At 38.0% G+C, this 25,121-nt stretch overlaps 1 protein-coding gene across 1 annotated transcript in view; it reads left to right on the plus strand.

Moving 5' to 3' along the window:
• The window catches only part of kif19 (kinesin family member 19), a 44,076-nt gene that overhangs the window by 12,956 nt on the left and 5,999 nt on the right, over nucleotides 1-25,121 (plus strand). Inside the window, exons 3-18 of the mRNA XM_079851460.1 lie at nucleotides 9,554-9,664; nucleotides 9,855-9,942; nucleotides 10,780-10,916; nucleotides 14,017-14,142; nucleotides 15,475-15,669; nucleotides 16,426-16,572; nucleotides 16,664-16,786; nucleotides 17,662-17,818; nucleotides 18,716-18,890; nucleotides 19,140-19,338; nucleotides 19,972-20,242; nucleotides 20,586-20,707; nucleotides 20,977-21,140; nucleotides 21,383-21,476; nucleotides 22,817-22,940; nucleotides 23,169-23,554. Of these exons, the coding sequence (XP_079707586.1) occupies nucleotides 9,554-9,664; nucleotides 9,855-9,942; nucleotides 10,780-10,916; nucleotides 14,017-14,142; nucleotides 15,475-15,669; nucleotides 16,426-16,572; nucleotides 16,664-16,786; nucleotides 17,662-17,818; nucleotides 18,716-18,890; nucleotides 19,140-19,338; nucleotides 19,972-20,242; nucleotides 20,586-20,707; nucleotides 20,977-21,140; nucleotides 21,383-21,476; nucleotides 22,817-22,940; nucleotides 23,169-23,554 (2,619 nt within the window). The remainder of the gene's footprint in view (nucleotides 1-9,553; nucleotides 9,665-9,854; nucleotides 9,943-10,779; nucleotides 10,917-14,016; nucleotides 14,143-15,474; nucleotides 15,670-16,425; nucleotides 16,573-16,663; nucleotides 16,787-17,661; nucleotides 17,819-18,715; nucleotides 18,891-19,139; nucleotides 19,339-19,971; nucleotides 20,243-20,585; nucleotides 20,708-20,976; nucleotides 21,141-21,382; nucleotides 21,477-22,816; nucleotides 22,941-23,168; nucleotides 23,555-25,121) is intronic.

Genomic DNA, 25,121 nt, shown 5'->3' on the forward strand with positions numbered 1-25,121 from the left:
AGTCAGTGCCAATGATATTAAGATGGTATTGAGATTAGAAGAATGTTATAGACTCCATCTCTATAGTGTTTTTACCAAGTTGCCAGGAAACAGTATTCAGGCTAAGGACAATGTAAATGCAATCACACAAGCCAAGCCAAGACTAACATAAAACCAAGACTCCATTTCAGTCCCTTTGCATTTTGACAAATGGTCAAATATTACACAGTTGGCTTGTGTTTTACTGGAACAGCCAATGTTATTGCCTTTGTGTTAACATTTGCTAGCTTTAGACACCATTATGATTGTCAAATTCCTGTACGTTCATAGTATACTGAATTTAATTTAATATCCAGTGAGTGGCGCTAAAAACTTATTCAGTTATGCAGCAGATGCATGTGAATCTGGCAACACTTTATTATGATAGTTGTTGATCAAATTGCAGAAGTTCGGAAATGAAATGCCTGGTTAGTGTCGCTAAAAGGTTTGAAAATAATGTACCACTTACACTAAACCCTCCCCAAACCTAGTGTTAACAAAAGCAAACGTGAGATAAAAATTTTACTTTTACTGAAGCAACTATGCCATTTTAGCTCGCTTCTACAAGTCTTTGAGCTTTTTTATCGTGGCTTACCAGGTGAGCTAAAGAGCAAATTTACTACATTAGAGAAAAGCCATATATGGAGCTGGTTATATGATGCGATTCATGCAAACGTCAAAATGTATTAGATTGCAAATCATTTGTTTTGAGGTCATATTAACATAATATTGTGCAAGGAACCATGCAAACTTTTGAGTTTTCTACCAATTTTATAACCGTTTGAATCCTTTTCAGCTCCTCTTGCAGGATGCCCATCCGCACAAAACAGTGCCTGGTGTCTCGAGAACGCACTCCCTGGTTCGAAGGTGCAAACGATTATCCGTTATCTCTGCACAAACCTCAAAAAAACGCAAACCTGCGAAAACGCAGATGTCGCGCACATGTGCATTACGTGTTCAGTCCAAAGGTATGCACGTTTGAATATATATGTGCACAGGCGTGTAGTCCTTTACAAATCAACCCTCAATAAACTACTTGTCTGGCCTTAAAAATTTATAATACAGAATTTTTTTTTCTGTATTATAGGTATTATTCACTCCTGTGTCTTGATAACTAAGTGTAACGTGAGGTCACATATAATAAAACATAAAACACAACATAAATCCAGGCCTGGCCTCTCTCGTTCTTCACTGTCGTCGCTCCTCCTTTTATGCTTCCGCTCCTCCGTGAGAGATACGAGACCGGTGCGTCGCGCAGGTGTCGCTCATTATCAATCACGCCACCGGCCTCACGCCGTTCTCTCACGGCCCTCGGCCTCGTCCTGCTCGCCACACTAAGTATTTGGACACCCAACTTATTTGACCTACTGCTTTTTTTCTCATACTGTGTTACAGGGACACAAGTATGTTTATAGTTGGCTAGCTTAGCCTTGCGTAACCTAGCACAATGTGGACTGCAGACGACTGACGTTAAAAAAGCAAAGGAACAAGCACCGCCAAGTAGCATGTATCAGGTTGGCAGCACTAGAACAGAGGAGGCACTCAAGGCCCTTGTAAGAGGAGACACCATTGTTGGGGTACCGTGTCGGAGAAGGGAAGAAGGGATGATGAAATGAAAGAGTGGAATGAAGGGGGTGGCTGGCCCATCAGATAGCTTTCACCTTCTCAAAGCACAGCTCTTGGCTTTGAAAGGGCCACTCAAAGGTCACAGCCTTTTCAAGACTCGGTTTGTGTTTGGATCTATTGTTTGACGCTGCCTCGTACGTCAGGCCTGCAGACGTCACGTATGTGTCGCGTATATCTCCAGAGTACAGCATGGAGCGGCAACCTCGTGTTCAGAAAGGTGCTTGCGTCGTATCACAGAGTTTCTCCATGAAGGTTAAAGAGATAACTATTTATTCTGTTCCTTAGGAACAACAAAAAGGTTCATGTTTTTCACGAAAGGTCAATAATACATGTACTTATCACACTGATAACATATTTTGTGTTTAGATTTGTAAATTTGTCTTGTGATATAGTTTCTAGTATCTTTAGACAGAAATGTTCCCTCAGTCTTTGAGTCAGATGTGAAGCTCATTGAGAGTGATGTGATGTTGAAGTGTGAAACTGATCTGCCTAATATAAGGTGGCATCACACCTGCAGCTGCTGTGATCAAACTCATTAAGGATGATTAAAGGTGTGAATGACATATGACACGTGTGTGTGTGTGTGTGTGTGTGTGTGTGTGTGTGTGTGTGTGTTCACACATGCCACGTGTGAAGATCCTACCAGGGTGTCTTCCTATTAAAGGAATACTTCTCATTTTAGTCGCAAAAATGAGATTTCTGTTATTTACTCAGCCTTATGTTGTTACAAACTCAAATGACTCTGTTCTATAGAGCACAAAAGGAAAAATATTTAATAACGTTAAGCCGATGTATTCTGTAAAACAAAGCATACAGTTACCACAGGATTTCAAGAAAAAAAAAAGTGAATTTATGTTTTCGTGATTCAGCATAAATAAATAAAAGGATTCAAGTTTGAAACAACATGTCAGTGAATAAATAAATTAAATGTTTAGGTGAAGTTTTCATCTAAAAGGTTTTATTAGAGAGTGAATGAGACATGACAGAAGATAGGGATGTTTAGTAAAGGACACATCTCTTCTTCTCTCCTCCTCTTGCTATGATTAGAGCTCTATTCTCCCATAACCCTAACCATTGGAGCAGGATAGCCATCTGTCGATGATATATAGCCTGCAATGTATGTGTGACTGTGTTACAGTGAGTTACAACCCTGCCTGTGTGTGTGTGTGTGTGTGTGTGTGTGTGTGTGTCTTCTCCCAGAGAGGCCCCTCTTCTACAGATACCCCATTCTCCATCAGGCTAATAGCAACAGGTGTCGGTCCACACCCCCGCCTCGCTGTAGCCATGACAACTAGCATGTCACGGGTTGCCACACAATAAAGGGAGGGGACATAGTATCTGGAGGAGACATACACATAATGTCAGTGCAAACACGCCTGCATTCATGCATGCTTTATCACCAGCATGCACACACATGCATCTCTATGGGTACACGACGAGCAAACAGTAACCTGTGTATGATGGAGAGACACATAAAGACAAACATCTGTCCAGTGATCTTCAGCATGTCTGATGGCAGAGATCTCACGTCTAAAGCCTGACTCATTCACCATATGTGACTCGGCTGTCTCCGAATTAGCTCATTTTTGCTCACCCTGTAACTATATGTGACCCTGGACCACAAAACCAGTCGTCGCACGGGTATATTTGTGGCAATAGCAACAATACATTGAATGGGTACAAATTAGCGATTTTTCTTTTATGTCAAAAATCATTAGGATATTAAGTAAAGATCATGATCCATGAAGATATTTTGTACATTTTCTTACCGTAAATATATAAAACATTTATTTTTGTGAGTGACTGCAGCACAATACCAAACATAAATGGACAACTTTAAAGGCGATTTTCTCAGTGTTTCGATTTTTTTGCTTCCTCAGATTCCAGATTTTCTTGGAGTGAACATTAACGGGTTAAAGGTTAGTTTAGTTTAGTTAAGTGGGGTTTTTTTTGTAGTTGTAATGTATTGTTTTTTTGTTTTTTTTAAATGTGCTTAGAAAATGGACATGGCCAATAAGTTTCATTTTTCATTCATTAAGCAAAATAAAATGGCATATTTCTTTCATTTGTTTTGATTAATTTAAACTGCATAGATTCATATAAGTCAACAATTGGCTTTGTGTGCAGTGTGAACAGTGAAATGATCCTTGGATTGTCCGCACTTCTGTCTTTTCCGCTAAGATTTTTTTCCGCTAATTGTATTGTGTGCATGTTTCAGTAGTGAGAGGCTGACGTTTTCATCTCCCTGAGCTGTGAGAGTCAGGCTGACTTCAGTGGATTAGCCCCTACGGGTTTTATTTCCCAAGGTAACATTGTATGGCCTGTATTACATCACCGCTTTATCAGTGAGGGGACCCATAGCTGATGCCATGGGGAACCAAACTCTCTTATGATGAAGCATGGCTGACTTTACACACATCACAATGCCTGGATCAGTAATATGAACAGATCGTATCGCTCTGTCTGCCTCTGTCAAGATGTTGCATAATTGTGGGTCAATCTGACAGGTCATATCTGTGCCTTCATCATTGGATTCATGTAACCGCGCAATCAGTAGCAGTCAGTAGCTCATCTTTCTCTTTCGTTTTCTCTGTCTTGTTTTTCTCTCTCTTTCTCTGTTTACCTGTCAGAGAGAGAGAGAGAGTAAAGTTTCATTCATTAAGAGGCCCACCCTGTTCTCCCCTAGGGTTTATCCTGCTCAGTCAAAACACAACAACAGTTTGAGCCGTGTGTTTCAGAAGTAAAGATCAGCATCAAAACATCAATCATTTTGTTTGAGCAAAATTGCAATATTGCCTCAAACAATCTTTGAGTTTGGGGCAAAATTGTATGTGAAGAATGGAAGACAGGAGTGGTTGGGAAATTGTGTTGCAGATGATGCTTTAAAATGACAGAAAGTCACTGAATTGTATAGTATTTTGAAAATAGTTTCTCAAAGGTGTTAACCACCGTGTGCTAAAGCAAATTAGCTTATTTTCTATGACTTTTTCAGTTATAGAAAAATGGCAGCATATGCATGACACAGCAGTTTTTAACTATGAACAAAAAATTAAGTAATGGTGAATTTCAAGGTAGGTGGCACTGGTAGGGCTTGCATGCAAATGCTTACAGTATTTATTTTCAGTATTTACAGTATTACAGTATTTTCATTTCTATATTAGCCTATAAGATATATTTATTTTTATTAATTTCTATACTATTTATTTATGTATTTTTATTAATTACTGAATAATTGACACATTTTTTGTCACTAGACAGGATAATTTTGATTTGACTTTAAACCTATTTAAACATTATTTCTGTGGCCGTTCTGTGTTTGTTTGTAAATCTGACAAATTTCTACAGTAATGGACAGAAAAAAAATCATCAGTGAAGTTCATACTTTTAGTACATAGTGGAGTTATGTAAATTGAAATTCTGCTCATTTTTCCTTCTTTTTTTTTTTAGCCATTTCCTGCTGACTATTTTGTAAGTTTTATGAGTTAATGCTTTTTATCAACTTTTTTTAGGAGTTAAAAATATTCAGTCAGACATGTTGAAGAGATGCTGATAATTATAATCATGTCTTTTGTCAAAAATTTGAATAATAGACCTTATTCAGAGCAGCGCCATGACAGGTATGAAAGCGAGGCTGTGAGAGATTACCTTGTTTTCAATGGCGTCCGCTGTAAAAAGGTGTACAAAGCTCCTAGATCACTAATTCCTTTTCTTGGAAAGATATTAATATAATATTTTTGTAGTGTTTTGTCAGCAGAACAATCCAAAAACACAGTAAATAACAGTACAACCCACTGAAGAGATGTGTGTCCATCCCTCACAGCCTCGCTTTCACTCCTGTTAAAAATCAAAGAATATGCTGTGAATAAGGTCTATAGGAAGCATTTATTTTCTGAACATCCACAGAAAAAAGAATCCTATTGACAAAAGCCTCACATTTAGTATAAAACATTCTCGCATAAATCTCTCCTTTCATGGAGTACGCTGAATCTGACCTCAGATATTTTTGGGTTAGGGAGTCACAACAGTTCAGTGAGTCCAGTGTCTCTGTGACCAAAAGAAATTTTTAGTATCCGTCCTTCAGGATCCCACACAAGCATCCCACCATCTTTATGATACGTTACGGCCACTGCTGTGTTTTAATCACCTGGATAGATCCCAGTATTCACCTCCCTTTGCTGCTAATCTTCACCCGTGGTTAATTGGTTACTCAATCCGCCTGGATGACTTGGACTGTCGCCCCCAAACGACTGTGCCTTTCTTTGTGCTCATTTAAATAACACCATATTGCTAATTGATTTCATGTCGGTGCATTAGCAGGCTGTTGCGCAGACCTGGCTGATCTTTGACGCCATTTAATATTTTACGACCACACTCCGCTTTTAATTTTAGCACCCTTCATTCACGCATGGCTCGTTTTGTTTTTGTGCACCGACTCGGTGAAGCCTTTCATACGAGCAGATGTGCTTGTTTCAGGTAAGTGCGCTTCAGCATCATCTACAATGGCTAGCGCTGCCTTCTCAAACAAATGGGGGATCATTTGATTGCCATTTCATAAAGTATTGTGCACTGTAATGATGCCTGAAGGTTCTTTCAGTTCTCATGCCACCTTTATGAACGTATGAATTAGTCAGTGGACTAGTCGAGCAGTTAATGCCGGGCCAGGTGAATGCCCTCTGTCCTTTATGCAGGTGGAAACCAAAGATGGATTTTCCGAATAACCTGCAGTCCTTTAATGGGGCCTCTTTTGCTCACTCCTTTATTGCTGTGAGACTGAGAGGACAGACCTCCAGAACAGACTGCTGGTTTCAGACTGCTGGTTTCAGACTGCTGGTTTCAGATGGTTGACCAGTGATTCTCATCAGTCACTGACAGGCTTGTGTCGCCAGCATTGTGACACGATTTAACAAGATTTGAGTTTTTTCAGACAAGCTGTGTTTTGAAATGGATTATTTATGATTTACAAACTTAAATCTCCCAAATTTTGTTGGTCAGAGGTTGCTTTTTAACTCTTTTCCCACCAGCGTTTTTAAAAAAAAGTTGCCAGCCACCACCAGCATTTTTGATCATTTTCACAAAAGATTCATGGCCCCCAGAATATTTTGTTGTATGAATATCTGAATATGCATTATATCAAAAGAAAGAACAGACCCTCTGAATTAAAAAAAAAAAAAAAAGTTTTATTCTAGTTATTTTATTCTAACTTGAATGTGGGTAAGTTTCATAAAAAAAAGCATTAATTTTGAGCAAAAAGCTTAGAAAATCCCGTTTTTGTCAAAGACTACATCCTGATCGAATTCAGAACAATGATCAAAACATAAATGGGGTAGATCGAGTCAATCATTTAGACAATTATTGGCATACAGACAGACTGTAAAGCTATAAAATAAATGTGGATAGCTCATTTTGTCTTTGTGAGAAATGTGTTTTCTTTTTTTTTTTTGTTAAAAAGTAATTTTTAAATGTCTTGATTTCTTTTTTAGATTTCTTTATTAATATTTATTGATTGATTTCTATATATTTGTTTATTTTTTATTTCTGAATTTTTTTTTAATTCATTTCTAAATAATTGTCTTTTTTTGACGGTCTGAAGCATCAGGCTTAAGAAAAAAGTCTCCATCTGCTCTCCATTTAATTTAATTTCCAAATAAGACAAATAAGACATTAAAGATCTCGACAATTACTTGACCCTGCAAGCTAGTGTTTTGTTTACTTTTGATTTGTTCATTTGAATTTTGAAATGCAATTTATATAGACCATATGCGCCAGCGAAACGAGGGCGCCGCCATCTTTAGAATATTGTCTTTTAATTTCCGTTTTTGCGGTCGCTCTGTATATTTTTATGGCAATGCTGTCCAGGAGTAATTACTTTTTGAAGTGGATTTACTTAATGTAAAGTTAACGAAAGTTACCATGAGGACTGTAATGTTTAAAGCAGATGACTAAACAAATGTCAGTCGACCGGGAAGATTTTAAAACGAGCCGTTCATTAATAAACATGCAAAATCACTGTGAAAATACAGACCGGAAGTCAAAAGACATTAAAGAGCGCAGCGCTGAAAAGGGGCGGGGCTACATAAGGTCTATAAAATGGGGTCATCAATAATGCGCATATAATAAAAAAAAAAAAAAAACACGTTCTCAAAGTAGATATCAGCTACCTGATAATTCATATACTTCATGCCCTTGATAGAGTTAGCCTGCGGTATCACCTGGACGTGTACTTTCCTGTTTTCCTGTCAACTCTGTCTTTTATCTCTTATTTGAATGGTTGCTTAGTAGCAATCAAACGTCTTTCGGAAAGAACTCTATGACAGTGGCTTTTCCATTGGTCCTCATGGTACATTGATTGCCATAGGGTTTATTTGCACAGGTATGATTAAACCAAAGCACTCAGGGACTCTAGCGAGAAAAGTAATTAAAAGACCAGTGGAAGATGAATGCGTTTCTACCCTACAATGCATCTGATTAGTTTCAGGGTCAAACTATCTGTTAAAGATCATTGACCATTTTCACATGAACTTCATTGGTCCCTTTATCCAGTGGTGACATTACATGAGAACATACAGTAGGTGTACAGTACTGGCCTTTATCAAGAGCATGGACCATTTTAGGTGAGTGGAACTTGATCTGTGATCCAGTACTGATTACAGTGCATTATTCTCTCGTGCCACGTAAACTATACTGGCACTGGTATCTTAAGAACATTAGGACTGGCCAAACTGCCACTCTACAGCTGTCACTGTGTGAATGATGAGATAACATAAACTCGTGGACCATATGGCTGAGAGCACGATCACTGCACCCTTCGTAAGTAAAACCCTCGGGAAAAACCGCACATGGTGCATCAACACACACATGCATCTGACTCATGTGCATTCATATTCTTGGAAGATGTTTCCTTAAGCGACATGGCAATAAGCTAAGCAGGTCGCTAATAAATGCATAGATATACAGTACAGTGCACACTACCATCCAAAAGTGTGGGGTCGGGGAGATGTGTTAATGTTTTTGAAAGAAGTCTCTTATGCTCACCAAGGTTGCATTTATTTCAACAAAAATATAGTTAAAACAGTACAATTGTGAAATATTATTACTGTTAAACTGTTTTCCAAACTTTTGAATGGCAGAGTATCTCTCTCTCCATAAGATATAACTATAAAACAGTACATTAACAGTTTGTTCAATCCCTTGGACAAATGCAATGAGACATGCCCTTTTTGTCCTTTTCACCTTTTCTCCACCTTTCTATCGTTAGTTTTCTCAGCCAGTCTTTTCTCCTTCCTCTGTTTGTAGAGAACGTCTCTATGTTTGCATTGTGTGCCACTATAATTGCCTCTTTTAAAAGTCAGATCTCCTCTGTTGCATTTCAATTTCAAGGCTTCAAAGAGAACGCTGTGTTTGGACGGGTCATCAAACGATATTGGTGTGTTTTCACGAGCCCTGACTGATAAGAACATTGGCTTCCAGTCAGATCCTGTAGGGCTCTGGAACCACCCCTGTGCTCCATTGAATGGCGTTGACCTCCATTAGGACCATTTTGTCCAAAATTTAGATGTACTGTAGATGTAAAAATGGGAACTAAATTAGGTTTGGTGACTTCCATCACGATGCACTTATACCTCCTGCTTTTAAGCCACACTGGCCGTATCTTTCATGTGGACCCATTATGAAATTTCTATTTAGAGGTGTTTTAGGACACTCCGTGTCACTATAACCGAAGTAAATGGCCTTAGTAGTTAATGTGAGGTGATAGATAGAGGTTATTACCAGTAAAGCGTGTTGTCAGGCGGTGAGTAAAAGGCTAAAATGGTTTTGATATACACTCAGTATATGCAGGGCATATAAAAGCTTAAAACATATAACCAGATGTAATACTCTTATTCATGTTTTTTCTTTCCCTCCTTTTCAGATGGTGGTGTTAATGGACCCCATGGAAGATCCAGATGATATTCTTCGAGCTCATCGATCCAGAGAGAAGACTTATATGTTTGATGTGGCCTTCGATTATACAGCCACGCAGGCAAGCTAGTTCTGTGTTTTTTTTTTGTTTTGTTTGTAAGGGCGGATCAGTTTGAAGCATGTGTAACTACAAAATGTAATACGCTTTCAAAACAAAAAAATCACGTTTATATGTGTATTTGTGTATGACTTTATGTGCATTTATGGCTTCAGTTAAACATGTTTTAATGTTTTAAATGTATTTTCCTCAGGACGAGGTGTACAGATCCACCACTAAAGGCTTGATTGAGGGCCTCATATCAGGCTACAATGCCACTGTTTTTGCCTACGGACCCACAGGTCAGTACCAGATCATACCTAGGGCTAAGCAGTATATAATTTTTTGTTCTTACACTGAAATGACATCCACAATGGCCATATGGCCAAAGTAGTAAAAATCACAGACACCCGAGCACGACTAGGACACACAGATTATCACCCTGATCTTCTTTCCTCCTACTTAAAGAGCAGCTTCAATCAACAAAGTCACATGCACTGACTCCACAAAAAGACCACACCAGTGCCAACTATAGCACATAATAATTTATTGATGTTTCTAAATATGTATTATATGTTCACCTAGCTCACTTAATTCCGCTGCTGTCAAAAACACATTATTAGATAATATTTCACCCCAAAATACCTTAATTAAAGATGTTTTATGCGCCTTTGAATTGAATAAAAGTTAATTCCTGGAAAGCAGGTCTGGTTCTCGTACTCGTGTGCTCTAATCTGTCCTCAGAGTGACTCTTACTGACTGTTCCTGTCTGTGGCCGTGGCTAAATAAAGCTGTGCTCAACCTGACGGGGATAAAAGCCACCTGTTTCACTCACTATGACTCATCTCACACCTGTGCCTTGTTTATGTCATGCTGATGAACATATGCTTATTATCTACAATTATTTCACATTTATGAAAAGAGAGGTAGGCCTGTTCTGTGTCACAGACAGCATGAGTAAAAGGATATTGCAAGTAATAAAATGCAACTAATTAATAATAGTCTATGTTTGATGTTTAAGCACGTTTTATTTATTTTTGTATTGTATTGTATTGGGTCACTATTTTATGATTTTTATTCTATTTTATTTATTAAATGATTGTAAATTGTGGTCCCATTAAGCATATATATGTGTACAGGTTGTGGGAAGACTTACACTATGCTGGGAACAGACAGAGAACCTGGTATCTACGTTCGCACATTAAACGACCTGTTCAAAGTCATCGAAGAAACCAGCGATGACATGCAGTACAGCGTCTCGATGTCCTACTTGGAGGTGAGATCTTTATTTGGTTGCTTAATAGGGTTTTAGCAGCCACTTGTTTTTTTTTGTTTTTTGCTCCGATATCACCTGGAGGTTCTATACCGACCATGTAAAGAGACCGTCACCCTACTGCCATGCTAAATAAATGCAGATAGTATAGTAAATTGCCCTCATTCAGTTCTAAACATTATAAAAAAGGGTGACGGCTTAAGTGTTATGTGATAAGATAATCATCAGGCCCGTGAGGAGAGTCTGAAAGCATGTCTGTTTATCAGATCTGTTTGCGTGAGGGAGGGGTAATCTTGTCGGCTTAGCGACTATCTCAGCATCTTTGATTACGGTGGTGTTGTATTGATACGAGAAAGCTTATTCCCTCAGAGTTGTGATGGACTTGTTCAAAGTTTACTCAAAACAAATGCATGCATCCTTGATCCCCCACTGTGCTAGCCTAGAAACAAATCACTATGCTTTTATGTGACTGTCCAAATAATGAAAAGATCTATTATTGATGACTCTGTCACACTTACAAGCTTCTAACTGTCCTTTTTTCATGTATTTATTCACCCTAGATCCATGTATCTTGTACCAAGTGTTTTACAATTGTCTCAAGCTGTAACTTTGTTACATTATGTGCAGGGCTTGACAATAACACCCGTGTACCGCAGTCACTCCTACTAGCCACTTTGGCGGGTTGAATTTTGAAATATCTGAAGTAATAAACTAAGAGCAATGTAGTGTTGTCAAAAATATTGTTTTTTCAATACATATCGATACTGAAATATCTGAAACAATACTCATTTTCAGAGTTTCTCACACCCAAAGAGTGTGCACATAAAGCCACCTCTCAGTGCTAAATTGTGTTCTTTTTCGCTGCTTATTGCGCTTAAGTAATCAAATACACACAAAATAATGTCAAAATGGCGGTCTTTGCGAGTATTCATGTAAACACAGTGGTGTTTTAAGTGAACGTAAACAGTTGAGAAAGAAAACGCATTTGTGTAACAGTATAATGGATCTGTGCGTCAGGTCTTAAAGTGACAGCAGCCTAATGTACATGCTGCCAAATTATGAGATGATAATAAAAATATTTATATGGCAGTTTTTCAAAAATAAAAATCCCCATTGTATCGATGTGAAAATTTTGGCTAGTTGAAAATGCTGGAACTTGGAAAAAGTGACACTTTGGAAATCCACTAGCCACTGTGGCTGGTGAGCAAAAAAAGTTAATGTCAAGCCCTGATTATGTGGACAGACACATTTTTTAGCTATGAAACTTGTCACAATGTGCTTGGTTAGGACACAGTGTAAGGCTCAAGTACATTCAAAAAGAAAAGCACAGTCAACTAGGTTTCTACAAAAGACAAGAATTGATGTTTGAACACTGCATGGATATTGTTGCACTTTTATCATTGTAAAGGAGAAAAAACACGTCAGGCATCAGTGGCAGACACTACAGAAATGCTGCTGAACAGACTTTGATTGACAAAATGGGCAATGAGACTGTCGAGAAAGTATGTGAGACAGTGAGAAAAGCAAAAAAAAAAAACACTGAGAATTGAAGTGATGCTCCTGTCAGCTCGAACAAGTGATCTCAAATGCACATGCATCAGCTGTCAAAAACAGGACAAGGCTATTGTGTTTGAGGGCTAAACTGGAGCACTGGGAGATAAACTGCAAAAACAGATGTACAATAAAGGAGGTACCCAAGTCATATCTAGAGACCAGAATATCATATAGACTTGAGAGGGAGCTCCTTTGACTTAACCACCTTGCAACACCCTAGAACCCACCCATAACACCCTAGCAACCACACAGCTATATGGCAATCACTCAGAATTCCTAGTAACCTCACAACAATGCCTTGGGAGCAATTTTGCACAAACATACACAAACATATACCCTGTAGCTGACTTTTTTTATTGGCATGCTTGTATAATCTTCACTGCTATGCAAGTAAACTGTATGTAAAAAAAGTGGAGTATGCATCACTAAATATTTCAGTAGGATGATTGTACATTATATACATTCATGCACACACACAAACACACGCGCACACACACTTGCTCAAGCATCTTAACATACACACATAAACACAGATAACTGTTTTCTTTAGGTTAAAGGGGTGTTTGGGATGTGCAGACCTATGAGTAAACCACTCCGTCCACACAGGGAAAGAGCAACCTTCAGTAAATAGCACAATGCTCTCCTGTCCTCCGCTTTTCTTACACCTTCACTTTAAAACTCCTGTTTACTTTGGGCCGTCCAAATGCTCAAGGGGATGCTTCCCTGGAGAGAACGCGTTTTTATTCTCGGCTTCTGAGGTTTAGGTTCCGACCTCCCGGTTTACCCTTTCACTTTTTTCTCTTTCCATCCATCTACATCTATAGCAGGTCTTCTACTCTTCCTCTGTCAATGGCTTCTTTTCATTCCATCAGAGTCACCCTAAAATTATCACATGCTTACGGCACATCACAGTGACCTCACTGACAGTAATGAAATATTACGTTCGGGACGACTTAATTTGAGAGCTTTTGAGGCGACCGCAGATGGCGCTCAGGATGTGGCCTTGTTCTAAACCGGGTTGAATGAAGCTTATTGAAATATTCTGAAACATTAAATCCCACATTCATTTCTCCATTAGCATCCTGAAAGTACTGTATATGACAGTTTATGCAGCAGATTATGAATTTTGATTGTATGAATTACCTTTGAAATTAATACACATTAGCGTTTTGGCGTTGAAAATCTGAAAAGTGTTGTGAGATGAATGCATGTTCATGTGGTAACTAGTTGACTTCAGACCATTCACTTAAGGAAAATGAGTCATGACCGCACTGTGTACTAAATGTTCAATAATTCAATGGTCTTTTGTCAGTAATTCCATTCAAATTTCATAAATTATAGCATTTGTCAATGTGCTCAACTGGTACAGCATGGTTCTAGCAATGGAAAGGTCACAGATGGCACATTCTGATATTTATGCGCGTCAAGTCAGCTCAGATAAAAGCATCTGTCAGATTCATGAATGTAAATGTCAAACGCATTACTGTTCATGCATAAACAATGGTGGTAATCTTGAAATCTAAGCATGGTCTTTACCCTTGTGTTCCAGATCTACAATGAGATGATAAGAGACTTACTGAATCCATCATCTGGGTTCCTGGACCTGAGAGAGGACTCAAAGGGAGAGATACAGGTCGCAGGAATCACAGAGGTTTCCACTATTAATGCAAGAGAGGTTAGTTAGACACATTTGTTTTACCCCATGTTACTTCACAAGCATTTTGAGAAAAAATGAAACTTTTTAAAAGTAAATACTGATACAGTAGACGGTGCTGAGGAATGTTAATTTTAAAAACTATGTATATGTTGCATATATAACAAATGGTAACATAAGATGTTAATTTCAGATTTTTTTTAAAAATAAAGTAACTTTTTCTCACCTTAAGATGGCTGACACTTTCTTCAAAATATATGTGCATCAGTATTTAAACAAGTCAGTTAATACTATGCCACTTCATTGAAAATAAATATATCACCTGTTTTACCCTTAAAACTATCACCCCTTATTTCTTATTAAATGCATGTTAATTGTGACGTGTTACCCTCAACGTTGGTCCTAATAAAGTAATATTTATGGTTTAAAGTTACACTACCTTTCAATAGTTTGGGGTCAGTAAGATTTATTTTCAGCAAGTTCACATTAAATTGATCAAATGTGACCGGAAAGACATTTATAATGTTACAAAAACCTTTCCTTTCATCCAAAAATCCTGAAAAAATGCTTGACGGTTTGCGCAAAAATATTTAGCAGCACAACTGCTTTTAAAATGTATAAGAAGAAATTTTTCTTGTGCACTAAATCAGCATATTATAATGATTTCTGAAGGATCATGTGACTCTGAAGACTGCAGTAAGTATGCTGAAAATTCAGCTTTGACATCACATGAATAAATTATATTTTAAAATATATTAAAATAGAAAACAGCTATTTTACATTGTAATGACATTTCCATAATGACCCTGGACCACAAAACCAGTCACATGGGTACATTTTTTGAAATTGAGATGTATACATCACGTGAAATCTGAATAAATAAGCTTTCCATTGATGTGTGGTTTATTACGACAGGACAATATTTGACCGAGATAAAACTATTTGGAAATCTGGAATCTGAGGGTGCAAAAAAATCAAAACATTGAGAAAATCGCCTTTAAAGTTGTCCTTTTATGTTCGCGATTGTGCTGCAGTCACTCACAAAAATAAATGTTTTATATATTTACGGTAGAAATATCTAAATATCCATATCTTCATGGAACATGATCTTTACTTAATATCCTAATGATTTTTGACATAAAAGAAAAATCTATCATTTTGACCCATTCAATGTATTGTTGGCTATTGCCACAAATATACCCGTGCGACTTGTGACTGGTTTTGTGATCCAGGGTCACATATTTTTCATCAAATAAATGGAGTTTTGGTTTAAAAATCTTTACAACCCAAACTTTTGAACGGTACTGTGTATAAATGTTGTTGTATACAGCTCTCTTTTTCTCTCTCGCTCAGATCATGGAGTTGTTAGTGAAAGGAAACAAGCAGAGGACTCAAGAGCCGACAGCAGCCAATCAGACGTCTTCTCGTTCTCACGCTGTGCTGCAGGTGGTCGTGCGACAACAGAGCCGATGTCGAGACATCCTGCAGGAAGTGCGATTTGCGCGACTCTTCATGATCGATTTAGCAGGGTCTGAACGGGCTTCACAGGTATGATGTGTTTGCGTGCGAGGAGGTGGGATATTTGTAGGTGCGAGACATAAAGGTCTATTCATCATTCAGAAGTTACGTAAAAGCACAGTTGGTGAGCTCGGACGTATGTCCATAAATTTGATAATCATTAATATCAAAGCTATCAATCTTTCTTCTTGCATAAAAGCTGGCACAGTTGGCTTCAAATATATTCAGAATCATAAATCAGCCAGTGACGTGGGAACAATTCCAAGAGTGATTTAACTATCGGTGATAAACTTGGTGGGAAAATGAAGCCGTCTAAAATGAAAATAATTGTTCAGTATTAAAATATCTTATTATGCATGAGACACCTCCACAAGTCAAGTCAGGTGTTTTTGATGAGATATATGTGAATCATGTTTTATAATAAAGTGTCATTTCCACTCACAGCATGAGTCTGGACAAAATTACATGAGAGAGCGCATTTAGAGAGCATGCCATGAATTTGCCATGGAAACAGTTAAAAATCACTCAGGCACCCTGTGGGTTTAAACATGCATGTGACAGGCACAAAAGCAGATCACGTTGTTTCTGCTGATGGGGTATTGTTGCTCAGAAACATGAGTGGCTGTTTGTTCTCTATTGATGAGGATGACAAGCCTGTTGCACAACTATTCAGAGAATGAGAGATACGAGAGCGCCCCCTGCTGGAAGCTTTAACAGACTCCCTAACCCACATGTAGACGATTAGTTGAACATCTTTGTGCAATAACTACTGTTTTATGCTTACAGACACAGAACAGAGGTCAGAGGTTAAAAGAGGGCGCTCATATCAACCGTTCTCTGCTCGCGCTGGGGAACTGCATCAATGCTTTGAGTGAAAAGAATGGCAACAAATACGTCAACTATAGAGACAGCAAGCTCACACGATTGCTCAAGGTACAGCTATATGATTCTTCATGAACAGAGAAGCTCATGGGAGATTGTTCTTGATTTCGGTAGTCTTACCGGGGTTTTGTCATGTCTGCAGGATTCTCTAGGAGGAAACAGTCGGACGGTGATGATTGCTCACATAAGCCCTGCATCTCTAGCCTTCGAGGATTCACGGAATACCCTGACTTATGCCGACCGTGCCAAAAGCATCCGCACACGGGTTAGTCTGACACATGATAAAACAATGGACAACCTACTTACACTACTGTTCTAAAGTTTGAGGTCAATAAGATTTTTTTTTAAAAGAACTTTACTTTAATTTCGCAAGGATGCACTAAATTGATCAAAAGTAACTGTAACATTTACATTGTTACAAAATATTAAAATTTCAATTAAATGCTGTTCCACAAAATATTAAGCAGCACAAATGTTTTCAACTTTGAGAATAATAAGAAATGTTTCTTGAGCACCAAATCGGCATATTAGAATGATCATGTGACTATGAAGACTGAAGTAATGATGCTAAAATATTCAGCTTTGCCATCACATGAATAAATGACATTTAATATATTAAGATAAAAATTGTTCTTTGAAATTGTAATAATATTTCACACACACACACACACACACACACACACACACACACACACACACACACACACACACACACACTCTTTCCCAGTCCTAGAACAAACAAAGTCACAATGACCCAAAGGTATTAACAGTAAACAAGTGGTTAATATAAAATAACAAGAAGCAGGAAGAGAAACAGAACAGTTGACTGGCAATAAAGAGCAAACATAATGGGGTTTTAAATTACAGCAATAAACTGTGCTGTGCTTTGCTTTTGGTGTCATATTTAACATCACTGATGCAGTTGATTCAGTGTTTGAGTGATGTGATCATGTCATTGAGATTGACAGGAGTAACTAAAGACATCCAGTACATATACAAATACACACATCCATGCTACTCATGCAGACTGTTATGTTAAAGCTTAGTCTGCCTAAGTTTGTTGGGTGTTTTATGACACATTTTGTGATGCCAACTGTTCAGAGAGGAGTTTGATGACTATGTTATACTCTTCTTTTGCAGGTAAAGAGAAACCTGTTGAATGTGTCCTATCACATCGCCCAGTACACCAGCATCATCTCTGACCTGCGCAGCGAGATTCAGCGGCTGAAGAAGAAGATAGCAGACCAGGCCAGTAGACAGATCAATCCAGACAGAACAGACATCCGCCACGTTCAAGGTAACAGCGGAAGTCACATTTACCATTCATGCCACCTCCAGTTTACTTAGAACTCCAAACTTTTCTTTTCGATTACATTCTTTTCTAATTGATTCTATTCTATTATATGCTACTACGCTGTATTCTTGTATTCTATTCTGTTCTTTTTGCTAGATTATTATCTTCTCAGTTCTAATAGATTATTTTCTAAATGATTCTATTCTTTTAGGTTATTTTCTGTTTGATTTTGATTCTTTTCCAAATGATTATGTTCTGATTGGTTGATTATTTGATTATATTCTATTAAATGCTATGCTATTCTATTATGTTCTTTTTGCTAGATTGTTTTCTGACTGATTCTGGTCTTCTCAGTTCTAATAGATTATTTTCTGTTCAGTTAGATTCGTTTCTGTGATTAAATTTTTTTTTTTAATGATTTTTTTGATTAATTCTTTTTTTTTCTATTCTAAAAGATTTATTTTTTGTTCAATTAGATTTTCTCTTTGATTACATTCGTTTCATTTTTTCTGTTATATTCTAGTGTAATAGATTATTTTCTAAATTATTCTATTATTATAGATTATTTTCTGTTTGATTTTGATTCTTTTCCAATTGATTCTGTTCTGATAGATTGTTTTTTATTTAATTTGATTATTTTCTGTGATTAGATTATTTTTCTGTTTGATTAGATTTTGAATTGATTATTTTCTTTTCTGTTTGATTAGATTATTTTCTAATTGATTCTGTTCTATTCTAATAGATTATTTTCAGTTTGATTAGATTCTTTTCTAATTGATTCCATTCAATTCTATTCTAATAGATTGTTATTTTTGTTTAGATTAGATACTAATCTATTTAGTTCTGTTCTGTTCAATTTTCAAATGTGCATCATAGCATGATTGTTGTGTTTGCCTGTAGCGGAGGTGCAGGCTCACTCGTCTCAGCAGAGCCGGGCTGAGATGGACCAACTGCGGGAACAGCTGATCGATGCGTTTAGACAGCAGATGGACATCAGGAAGCGTCTTATGGAGCTGGACAACAGCAACATGGAAATCCAGATAGACACATCCAAACACCTGCTGACAATCGCAGAGTGAGTCTTTATTCTGCACACAAACTCAGACCACCTGAATATTACAAATAAATTCACTGTGGCCCTAAAAGTTTATGATATTGAACATTATAAATTGTTTTATCATTTCAGACCTAATGAACTTCCTTTTGTGAATTGTTTTGTTGCAAAGTGTGCTTGTGCTTTATTTTATTGATTTATTTTTTCTCAAATAAATGCATGGTTTGTGTTTGATATGTTGCTATTGAAATATTGTCTAACTCCATCTAGCTGGGAGCAAGAGCGCTTTAGGAGAAGAAAGAAGTGGCAGGGGGAGAGGAGGAAGGAGACTTTTAATAAAGATGAAAGTGAAAAAGACTCAGACTCACCAGAATCTTTGCCTGACAGCACAGAGACTCAAGAGGTGGCCATTGCCAGAGAGAACCTCGTCACGCTCATGGCTGAGCAGAAGAAAATACAAAAACAGAAGGTAATGTCGTTAAGAAGCACTAGAGGGAAGATCAACACCTCAGATAACTCTGCCAGCCCTGGAACAAGTCTAGTTCATTTTAGCATACCAATATAGTTCAAATTTCCTTTCAATTAACTGGTTCTCATTCTTTCTTTCTTTCTTTCTTTCTTTCTTTCTTTCTAAGTCATCACACACAATTTGGGTATTGTATGTTTCATTCTCTAGTGATGTAAATGAATGAGACTAGTTAAAATGTTTACGATTCCAATATGTCATATAGTTTTACATCAAAACAAAGTTCCTACTGTCCAGTATTTTTCATTTACATGGTGAATCTCTTCAACTGAATCATGATTCATTGATGTAATGATACCTGTCATCACAGCCATGATGAAGCTACTGAGTGAAATACAAAATGGTGAAAATATTCACAAGACATTAGCTACCTACATAGGCAGCTGTCTTTTAAGGTAGCATCCTAAACGAACTGACTCATTTGGAACACTCGGCATAGGTAGTGCATTCTGGGATTACCTTCTCCACATACATTTCCTCTCTCCTCTTATAAGCGGAGATAAATTGTACATGATTAGCTGTGTTAATAAAGCCACTCATCACAGTAATTGACCATAGTCCCCCTGTTGTCTATAGACCGGATTTGAGCAGTGCCTGGCAGAGCTGAGAGATAAATCTCGACGTCTTGAAGAGCTTCTCCCTCGCCGCGTGAGCTCAGAGGAGCAGAGGGAAGTGCTTTGCCTCCTCTGTAAGGTCCACGAGCTGGAGATCGAGAACGCAGAGATGCAGTCAAGCGCTCTGCTCAAGGACAACGTGATCCGACAGAAAAACGTGGTAGTGCAGCGTTTTGAACAGCACAGACACCTCTGCCATGAGATCATCCAGCAGCAGCGCCAGTTTATCGATGGTGAGTCATTCGTAGGAATAGGAAATAGCACAGAAATCTCAGCTAGAGATGAATCAGGCCAAACTGTTGCAGTAAAGTTTGCAAAAACGATGCTATATGAAACAGAAATAGTTATATTTGTAATGCAATTGAATGAATGAATGAAAAGAAATATTGATTAATTATTTAATATAAAATATTTAAGTAATAAATAAATTATTACTTTAATAATAAATAAAAACATATTTAAGAGAAACATTATATATATATATATATATATATATATATATATATATATATATATATATATATATATATATATACATTTGGTTATGAAAAATTGAGGTGAATGATGGTTTTGCAGATCACAGTCTCCTAGTCCCTCATCATCTTCAAGAGCTGTATGAGATGTACATGAAGGAAATGGATGAGAAGAACTTGGACAGAGTTGTGGCCCTGGATAAGTTCACCATTCGTACTCTTAAGGTACATCAAGCAGGCATTTTTCTAAGATGCAAAGTCAATATGAAGTCAATATGAAATCAGAACATTGAACTTATTTTGCAAAAATAAACTAAAATCCCCCAAAAACCTACCTAATATTTTCATTGACGTGGATATGCATAATATTGTGCCAGTAAAATGAGTTTCATGTTGACTTTAAAAGCTCTTCAAGAGAAGGACATGATCAAATAAAGAAAGAATCAGACTAATCATGAACATTTTCACATATTTTCCGACATATATCTCTTTAGGAGGGTTCCCTGCCCAAGATCACCCTCCCCAGTAGAGGTCGTGACCCCTTGCAGGAGATGGATTCAGACCAAGAGAGTGTTCGCACATTGGGCTCAGACAACAGACAAGGGCAGACAAAACTGAGGAGACACACGCTGCCTCCGATTCTCCCAGAGGCCGATGGGTAAAAAGAGCTCTAAGCGATTTCATTTTATAAACTTGACATTTCCCTCACTATACAAAATAATATATTTCCTTGTATGGAAACCTTTAATGGCCAAAAATAGTTTGTGAATGTGAAAATAAAAAGAATCTGCTTTTAGAACTACATTACAGACATAAAATGTGGTGTGAAAGGGGTCTAAATTTGTTCACATTCTGTAAACTTTCTGAAGCTAAACTAAACTTCTTCTCCTGTCCACACAGAGACCGAGTGTTTAAGAGCAGTCACAAACAGATGAAGAACTCTGTAGTAATGACTCCTCCACCCATTCACATCAATGGCCAGGGCAACAGAGAGGTGAGCGTCTGTCTGGGAGCTTACAGTAGTTTTTCTAGCTACAGATTATACACTAACGTTTAAAGGGTTGGGGTCAGTGTGATTTATTTATTTATTTTCAAGAAATTAATCCTTTTATTTAGCAAGAATACATTATTTTCAAATCAAAAGCATTGACTGTAAAAAATATGGACGACTTCCTTCCCCTGTAGAAAAATGAAGCCACAATATTACATCATTTGGAGCCCGAGTCTGCGCAGTAGTGATTCTGAGGTGGAGCCCATATTTCCCACTTCCGGAGAATCAATCGCTAGCACAGCTGTCAATCATGATGTTATCAAATGATCAAATATATGACTAAAACCAAACTTATTGGAAAAATTAACACTTGAACATTTGTCAGCATAAGAACTACCTAAAATGACAGAAAACGTCTCCAGAATTTTCTTTTTTTCAAGTGTCATTGGATTTTCAGTTTGGCTCGCATCCCAATCGTTTACGTGGAGAGGGCGGGGTTTAAGACCTACACCGATCATGTTTTGGCTTCACTTTTCAGGACGTGTGCGGCACACTTGGTCAAAATTGACAGTAAAGACATTTATAATGTTACAAAAGATTTCGGTTTCAAATAAAAGTTTTGTTCTTTTGAACTTATTGTTCATAAAAAAAAAAAAAATCTCGGTTTCCACAAAAATATCAAGCAGCATAACTGTTTTCAATATATTATTCATAATAAGAAATGTTTCTTGAACACCAAATCAGCATATTGGAATGATTTCTGATGGACCATGTGACACTGAAGACTGGAGTAATTATGCTGAAAATGCAGCTTTGCCATCACAGGAATAAATTACATTTTAACATATATTCAAATTGAAAACCGTTATTTTAAACTATAATAATATTTCACAATATTACGCTACTGCAGTGGTTCTCAACTCCATTCCTCGGGACCCGTTGCTCTGCACATTTTGTATGTCTCTCTTATCTGACACACTCAGTTCAGTTCATGGAGTCTCTCTTAACGAGCTGATGATCTGATTCAGGTGTGTTAAATAAGGGAGACATACAAAATGTGCAGAGCAGCGGGTCCCGAGGACTGGAGTTGAGAACCACTGCGCTACTGTATTTTTTCATCAAATAAGTGCAGCTTTAGTGAGTTTAAGTTAGGTGAGGAAAACATTGAAAATCTTACTGACCCCACACTTTTTGAGCGGTAGTATTCATGAAAATTGTGATTAAAATATTCAGGGAAAGTGTGAATTTTCTTTTTATTTATTTGAATTGGTTTCTCCGTTTTTTTTAAACTGCGTGTACTGAATAAACCAGTGTTTCTGACACTGCTGACTGTACCTCTGCAGCTGTTGCCATCTGTCCTGGATGACGCTCTGAGATTCAGCCATCTCAGTCACAGTATGAGCAGCCATCTGGACTCGTCACCTGAGAGCAGCGAGAACGGCACAGATGCCCCTCTGACTCCTAAAGGTAACAGTTCCTCTGCTCTTTCATCTTTGTGCTTGTTACACAGCTCTCTGGAATAATTCATTCTGATTGGTCAATTGAGGCATTCTGTGGGATGTTATTTTTATATAGTGACCCCTAAACTATGGCAAGCAATTTCCTACACAGCTTCTTCTCACATAATACAGCAATGCCAACTTATACACATTTGTCCACTCATAGTATTAAAACCCCTGAACCATTTTCGTCCAGAGAGACAGCAGATTCTAAGAGGCGTGCAGAACATTGCGGTCAAGGCTGCTCGCCGCCGCTCTAAGGTGCTAGAAATAGATGCCCTGCGATTGCCCCCGCCACCCTCACCCCTCGACCCCAAGAAGCACAAGAGTAACCTGTCTCTGTCCGAGGCGCCCCCTAAAGGCCTGGTGCTACGGCGCGGGAGACAGCCCAGCCCAGAACTACGCCACGCCACCTCTGACGACAACCTGTCCAGCAGCACGGGAGACGGCCCTGCACCCAACACCACGTGGACACGGCCACGGAACCGCCAGGCTGTCAAGAACCCCGCCCCACGGGAACAGGACTTTGAGGGTCGCAGACGCAAGAGAAGATCTCGATCATTTGAAGTCACAGGACAAGCAGTGAGTTTTCGGATAAAGGAGCTTTTCCATGCACATATGTGTTAAAGGGATACTTCACCGATTAGCATTAAGCTTTGTATCAGTAGAAACCCGGTATTTTCGAATGACCGTGCTTCCCTCCCTCATGTCCCCCTGCGACGAGAGATTTCTGTATTGTGTGTCTGAAAAAAAAACTCAGATGACGCAAAAATTGTCATTTTGCGTCACCGGAGGCTTTTTTTGCCAGAGGCTTGAGACTACAGCCAGTAGGAGGAGCTCGTTCCGCATGTTTTCAACCCGCCCATAGTTGGATCTCACGATAAAATGCCGACTTTTCAGTTTCGAGTCAACTAGTAGCCTAGTTGTATCATTTGTTCAATTCAATTCAATTCAATTCAAATTTATTTGTATAGCGCTTTTCACAATACATATTGTTTCAAAGCAGCTTTACAGAAAGTGCATTTCAGAAATGTACATTGAGAAATACAGTTAGTTAATCATGTATTGATTTAGGGCATAAACATCGGCAGCGTCGAGTCGTCTCTTCACAGGCGCCGAGTCGTCTCTGCACGGGTGTTGGAGAATCTGTAGTTTCCATGAGAGGCTGGATACAAACTGGAGCTGACGATCTGTATTTACCTCGGGACTAGCGTCCCGAGATAACAACAGAAAAGCATATGGGAAATAATTAGCGTAGCTGCTGTTCGCAATATTAATGCATTCAATCTGATTCAACTGTAGTATAAAATGTAAGTATTATGTGAATGCCTGGCTGAAGAGATGCGTCTTTAATCTAGTTTTAAACTGGGACAGCGAGTCTGAGCCTCGAACAATATCAGGAAGGCCATTCCAGAGTTTAGGAGCTAAATGTGAAAACGCTCTCCCTCCTTTAGTGGACTTAGATATCCTAGGAATGACCAGAAGCCTCGAATTTAGTGATCTTAAAGAGCGCGATGGATTGTAGGGCGATAGAAGTTCCGTTAAATACACGGGAGCTAAACCATTTAGGGCTTTATAGGTCAGTAGCAATACTTTGTAATTGATACGGAACTTTATAGGTAACCAATGTAGAGACGACAGAATTGGTGTTATATGATCGTATTTTCTTGATCTAGTAAGAACTCTAGCGGCGGCATTTTGGACTAACTGTAGCTTGTTTATTGAGGATGCAGGACAACCAGCTAATAAAGCATTACAGTAATCTAGTCTCGAGGTCATGAATGCATGAACTAACTTTTCTGCATCAGAAACAGATAGCATATTACGTAGCTTAGCAATGTTTCTAAGGTGGAAAAAGGCTGTTCTTGTAACATATGAAATATGATTTTCAAAAGACAAGTTGCGGTCTAATATAACACCCAGGTCTTTTACTGTAGAGGATAAAGTAACAGGACACCCTTCTAAATTAAAGTTGTATTGTAAGAGGTTTTGTGGGCAGTTTTTTGGACTAATAAGTAATACCTCCGTTTTATCTGAATTTAATAGCAGAAAATTACACGTCATCCAGTATTTTATATCTTTAACACACTCTGTTAATTTAGATAATTTAGCGTTTTCATCTGGTCGTGATGAAATATATAATTGAGTG

This window comes from Squalius cephalus, assembly GCF_949319135.1.
Source record: "Squalius cephalus genome assembly, chromosome: 19".
Taxonomy (NCBI): domain Eukaryota; kingdom Metazoa; phylum Chordata; class Actinopteri; order Cypriniformes; family Leuciscidae; genus Squalius; species Squalius cephalus.